At 43.9% G+C, this 6,582-nt stretch overlaps 1 protein-coding gene across 1 annotated transcript in view; it reads left to right on the forward strand.

Annotated features, from left to right (window-relative positions):
• TAF5L (TATA-box binding protein associated factor 5 like) overlaps window positions 1–5,264 on the forward strand; it is a gene marked incomplete at its 5' end in the record, with an annotated part of 32,090 nt that extends 26,826 nt beyond the window's left edge. The window contains one exon of the mRNA XM_082424016.1: window positions 1,510–5,264. Within this exon, the coding sequence (XP_082280142.1) occupies window positions 1,510–1,530 (21 nt within the window). The 3' untranslated portion in view covers window positions 1,531–5,264. The remainder of the gene's footprint in view (window positions 1–1,509) is intronic.
• Window positions 5,265–6,582: the final 1,318 nt, after the last annotated feature.

Genomic DNA, 6,582 nt, shown 5'->3' on the forward strand with positions numbered 1-6,582 from the left:
TTTTCTATTAAAATGTATTTAGTTTCAAAAAACAAAAAGCGTTGGCATCTCTTTTAAACTGAGGACAGGCGGGGGTGTGGGCTGTTCTGGGGACACAGCTCAGCTTTCTGCAGAGTGGCAGCCAGTTACATAGCCCAGACTCCCCGGGGAGCTGCTCTCCCGTCTCTTGTATTCTGTCTAGCTTGTTTCAAACCATTCCTCTTGGCATTCACGTGGATTATTGGTAGCATACAATACTTTTTATGCATCCAAACTTGCCAGTTGCTCGCCAGAGACAACATAGATTTTTCTCTCTAGAGTTTTTTGGTGAGATCCTACTTCAGTTTTCTTTAAAGACCCCATTGTAAAATCTCTAAGGGGCATAAGGACGGTGTCATTTAATTAACTCAGACCATTTATTGAACCATTCCAGGTAAAGGACTCATTCAAAGATTTAAATGATGCAAGAATTTTTTAAATGTACTTTAAAACATAATTTTCTGGCAAGGACACCAAGATGTATCACGAAATTAAATGGGAAGACGAGAATTCTAGGCCAAAAAAATTTTTTTACTTGAGCCTAAGATCCTAATTAACAGGAAATGTTTCTTATAAAAATCCATATATTTGAGATATTGTAAGAAAGAATATTTGGCAGCTTACCCAGGCAGCATCACCTTTCACGTGGTCTGCTGGTAGAGCCTAGAATTCAAGCGTGTTCTTATCTGTAATAAGTGAACTCTGAAGTTAGATTGTGTGGTATATTGCTAGAAACAATGAAATCCCTAAATTGGGCTGAATCGTTCTCAGAAGTGAAAGTACCACCGATTTTATGTTTCATGTGTGTGTTTTAATGCAGAATTTCTCTGATTAAACACAAAAATGCATTAGGTTGGTCGGCCATCACACTACCAATCACATATACACTTAGTGATTTCAGTTCAAGCTCTCAATGGTCTGCATATTTGGCCTTTTTCTTTTGTGAACTAATCTTAATATGGGATATAGTTAAATTACCTCACAATACTTCCGCAAAATCTTAGAAATATTATAAGGGTGTGTATGTGTCCTTATGTCCACAACGGTGCATGAGAACATGGTCACAGTCTTCAGGTCGCTTTCTTGTACTGCTTTATTTTATCTTCAGAGCAATCCTGTGAGGCAGACAGGACTAGAGATATTACCATTTTGTAGGTGAAATACCTAAAATACCCAGAAAAGCTGTATTATCTATCTGTACCCAGCATGGAATAGTCAACATGTCTCGAGTGTGTTATGTAGACGATCTATATTCCAAATCCTCAAGTTCTATAGCTAGAGGGTATAGTCCTGAAGATAGAAGAACTTTTTTAAAAAACTCTCCAAAAAGGAAATATGAGTATAAATAAGTTATTTAACAAGCATATATATATATATATATATAGTGCTTACTCTCTACCAGAAACTGCTCCAAGTTTTATGAAAAGTAACTTATTTTATCTCCATAACAACGCTGTGAGTTAAGTGCTGTTTTTCATCCCCATTTTACAGACGAGGAATCTGAGGCACTGATGGATTAAGTCACTTGCCAAGCGTCATCAAGTACAGCTAGTAACTGATGAAGCCAGAGTTTGAAGTGGGCAGTCTGGCTCAGGGTCCATGTTTCATCCATGCTGTTGTCTCCCTTCATTCCCACAGAACCAGGTAAAGAGTGACCTGAGGTCTGTAGTTAACAGTGTTCCTGGCAGTAGTTACAAGACTCATGCTTCCCTTTGCCAGATAAATCAGTAGAAACCAGCAGGATCAGGAACTGCTAGTAAGAAAAAACTTAATATATAGTTAAAAGAAACCTCAGAATATTCACTTATTTTGAAGCACAATGATAAATCTCTGCAATGTGTTTAAGGTGGGGGACAGGGGGGAACAGCTGAAATTTCTTAGACTGACAGGCTCGGAAAATCTGACTGTAATTTAGCAATATAGACTAGCCAAAAGAGGGAAAATTAGGATAAAGGAAAGTAATGAAAGACATAAAACAGGAAACAATTTACAGCTTTTATGTTCAAGATCCAGCTTCTAAGGGTATCCATGATTCCTAGTTTTTCATTTGCTTTATTCCTGTATTTAAAATGTCTTGGTTGTATTTTTTTTTAAAAATCTGTTGCATATGTAGGCTTCTGATTTTGCTATCACCCAGATTGGTATTAAGTACATGGATTAAAAGATTAGTCCGTACTTCAACTTGTCTTTCAGTTGCATGTTTTAGAGAAGTGTCCATTGTATCTATGCCTGGCCCACACCAAAAATTCATATTATTGCCACCTGCATAGTAGCCAAGTGACTCAAACTGCTTTGTGGGGAACAGAAAATCTTCACTGTGGAGCTTAAGGAATGCAAATGTTCCCTGTCAATTTCACGCGTTGAAGGACACTTAAATACTCTCCTATGATTGACTGAAATTCAAAAAAAAATTTTTTTATGTTAATATGTGAGTGTCTGTTACAATCAGATATAATGTTAGTGGGTGGAAATACAGTGGTAAGCAAAACTGATACAGTCCCTGGCTTGACTTTAGAGAGGGAGGCAGATATTGATCAAATGATGCCATAAATACATACATATATGATTTCAATCTGTAGCGCGTGCTGTACTGGCTGCGGTGGAAGAAGAAACCCAGGGATCCGAAGAAGTAGTAATTAAGCCGAGGCCTGGAGGGTAGGTGAGAGTTATCCAGGCAGAGTCAGGAGAGAACCGGGCACACTCAGGGAAGTCCAGGGGGGCAGGTAAGGAACGCCACAGCGTGACGTGAGCTTGGGTAACAGGCACGGCGTCAGGCACCGTCAGGAGTTTGGGATGGAAGCCACTGAAGGCTGTAGAACAGGGAAAGGATGCAGCCCGGTTTCCACCTTAATACTGCTGGCAACAGGAAGTCATACAGACACATGTTTACAACTGGAATTCACTTCAGCGTCAGGATAACGAGGCATCGATTACTGAACCCAGGCTGCCGGGCACTGCGGGGCACAGCTGAGTGGTGGAAGCCAGCTGCCCTGCCGAGTGGCCCCCGGGGCGGTGAACTGAGAGCAGCCTCCAACCCAGAGGCGGTGAGGACCTAATTCTGCCAAAGGCCACACGGGTGAGCTTGGGTGCAGATCCTGCCTGGCCGAGCCTCAGATAAGACCGTTCCTGACCAACCTGGAAGCAGAGGCATTCAGTAAGTGCCCAGATCCCCAGCTCACACTGGGGTGAAAGAATTACTGATTTAAAAAGAAATCACTGGCAGCTGTAAGGAACACAGAGGGAGGGGCAGGGTGGTGGGCAGTTAGGGTCATTGCAGTCGTGCAGGGGAGAGAGGCAGGCGGCGTGGGCCAGAGTGGCTACAGTGGGCAAGGAGAGAAGGGGACAAATCCAGTGAGTATTTCAGAGCTGGCTTTGGCTGGACTTTGTCCTGGGTTGGATGGGAGAAAAGAAGAAAGGAATAGTGGATGACCCCAGTGTTTCTGGCAAGAGCAATTTCATAGCTGGTGTTGCCACTTACCGTGATGAAAACACTAGAGGAAGAGGAGGTTTGGGGAAGAGAGAAAGAGTTCACTTTGGGGCCTCTTAAGTTTGAGGTGATTATGAGATAACCAAGTGAAGACATCAGACTGGCCTTTAGAGAGGGATAGACGCCTGGCGCTCAGGAGACATCGGGCCTCGACCTGCTAATTCGGGAGTTGTCTTCATTACAGTGCTTTCTGCCATGCGGGACAGAAATAGGACTCCAAGTGGCTTTAAAAATAACGAATCTTATTGGTTCACATGACAAAGTCTAAAGGTCAGGTGGGTCTCCTGTGCAGAGCGCTACCAACAGCAACGAGGGCCAGACATTCATGTCCAGTGGGAATGTGACCTTACTTTCCATTCTTTGCTCTTAAGAACAAGGAAAAAAGTTTCTGGAAGCACCATCAAACCTCTCCGATTTGGATTAGGCCTGCTAATCACTGAATCAGTCCCTGACAGGGCAAGAATCCTTGGCATGTAGTTGGAATTGGAAACCTTGCAAATAGATGAGATGACCAAGGATAATCAGGAGGAGATCAGGGGTTAGGACTATGTCTTGATGTTCCCTGACATTTAAAGGTCAGGAAGGAGTTACAGCCAACAAAGGAAGAAAAACAGGAGAGGGTATCGTTCTAGAAGCCTATGGGAGAAAATACTTCAAAATCGGAATGGTCAGCTGTGCTACTGAGAATTCACAAAAGATAAGGATTCAAAATTAACCATTAGACATGGTGGGGAGGGGTTGTGGGCACTGACAATCTGAGCACTAGAAGTTATGGTTGAGTAATGGACATTGAAAAAGCATTGAAACTGATTGAAAAGAGGAAAGGTCATAGGAAACAAATATGAAACTGTGAAGGTGACACACACAGCAAGGGAGGAAGGAGAGATTTTGTGCTACAGTGCTAAGACAACTGGCAATCGACAGGGAAAAAAATAAAATTAGACCCATAACTCCCTATGCATGAAAATCAGCTCCAAGTAAATTAAAGCCTAAATGTGAAAGGCAGAAATCTAAAGCATTTATAAGAATATCCTCATGACCTAGAAATAGGAAGAAATTCCTAAAGACACAAAAGGACCTCAATAAAAAAAGAAAAGATTGATTAAATTCGAAAACATCCATTCATCAAAAGAACCAAAAAAGAAAAAGTGAAGAGGCTATAAATAGAAAGACGGACTAGTAACATGTGACAGACATAGACAAACGTCTGGAACCGCAGTGGACAGTAGAATCAGCTGTGAGGAGGGGAATGTTCTCTAGTCCTCTCCTGTAGAATGTTCTGAGACGAGGGGAAAGTTCTCAGGTTCTATCCTGTGGAACGTTCTGTGAGGAGGGGAGTGTTCTCACATTCTGTCCTGTGGAACGTTCGGTGAGGAGGGGAATGTTCTCTAGTCCTGTCCTGTCCTGTAGAACGTTCTGAGATGAGGGGAATGTTCTCAGGTTCTGTCCTGTGGAACGTTCTCTGAGGAGGGGAATGTTCTCTGGTTCTGTCCTGTGGAACGTTCTCTGAGGAGAGGAATGTCCTCTAATGCTGTGTATGGAACATTGTATGAGGAAGGGAATGTTATCTCGTCCTGTCCTTTCCTATGCAAAGTTCCGTGAGAGACGAGTGTTCTCTAGTTCTGTCCTGTCCTGTGGATCATCCTTGAGTAGGGGAATGTACTCTACTCCTGTCCTGTGAAATGGACTGTAAGGAGTTGAATATCTTCTAATTCTATCCTGTGGAGCGTTCTGTGAGGAGGGGGATGTTCTCTGGTTCTGTCCTGTGGAAAGTTCTGGGAGGAGGGAAATATTCTCAAGTACTGTCCTGTGGAATGTTCTCTGAGGAAGGGAATGTTCTCTAGTCCTGTCCTATCCTGTCCTGTAGAACGTTCTGAGAAGAGGTGGATATTCTCAGGTTCCATCCTGTGGAACGTTCTGTGAGGAGGGGAATGTTCTCTAGTCCTGTCCTGTGGAATGATCTGTTACGAGGCGAATGATCTCGAGTTCTGTCCTGTGGAATGTTTTGTGACAGGGGAATATGCTCTGGGTTTTTCCTGTGATAAGTTCTCTAAGGAGGGAATGTTCTCTAGACCTGTCCTGTCCTGTAGAACGTTCTGAGAGCAGGGGAATGTTCTCAAGTTCTGTCGTGTGGAACAATCTGTTAGGAGGGGAATGTTCTCTAGTCCTATCCTGCAGAACTCTGAGAGGAGGGGAATGTTCTCTGGTTCTGTCCTGTGGAATGGTCGGTGAGGAGGGGAATGACCACTGGTCCTGTCCTGTGGAACGTTTTGTCAGGAAGGGAATGTTCCCTGGTTCTGTGCTGTGGAATGTTCTGTGAGGAGGGGAATGTTCTCTGCTTCTATCCTGCGGAACGTTCTGTGAGGAGAGGAATGTTCTCTAGTCCTGTCCTGTCCTCTAAAACTTTGTGAGAGGAGGGGAATGTTCTCAGGTTCCGTGCTGTGGAACGTTCTGTGAGGAGGGGAATGTCCTCTAGTCCTGTCCTGTGAAGGTTCTGTGAGGAGGGATTGTTCTCTGATTCTGTCCTGTGGAACGTTCTGTAAAGAGGGAATGTTCTCTAGTCCTGTCCTGTGAACATTCTGTGAGGAGGGGAATGTTCTCTAGTCCTGTCCTGTGGAATGTTCTGTGAGGAGGGGAATGTTCTCTAGTCGTGTCCTGTAGAACGTTCTGAGGCGAGGGGAGTGTCCTGTAGAATGTTCTGTGAGGAGGTGATTGTTCTCTGATTCTGTCCTGTGGAACGTTCTGTAAAGAGGGAATGTTCTCTAGTCCTGTCCTGTCCTGTAGAACGTTCGGTGAGGAGAGGAATGTTCTCAGGTTCTGTCCTATGGAACGTTCTGTGAGGAGGGGAATGTTCTCTAGTCCTGTCCTGTGGAATGTTCTCTAGTCCTGTCCTGTCCAGTAGAACTATCTGAGAGGAAGGGAATTGTCTCAGGTTCTGTCCTGTGGAACTCTCTGTGCGGAGGGTAATGTTCTCAGGTTCTGTGCTGTGAAACGTTCTGTGAGGAGGGGAATGTTCTCAGGTTCTGTCCTGTGGAATGTTCTCTAGTCCTGTCCTGTCCAGTAGAACTATCTGAGAG

The sequence above is a fragment of the Balaenoptera physalus genome (assembly GCF_965194825.1).
Source record: "Balaenoptera physalus genome assembly, chromosome: 14".
Taxonomy (NCBI): Eukaryota; Metazoa; Chordata; class Mammalia; order Artiodactyla; family Balaenopteridae; genus Balaenoptera; species Balaenoptera physalus.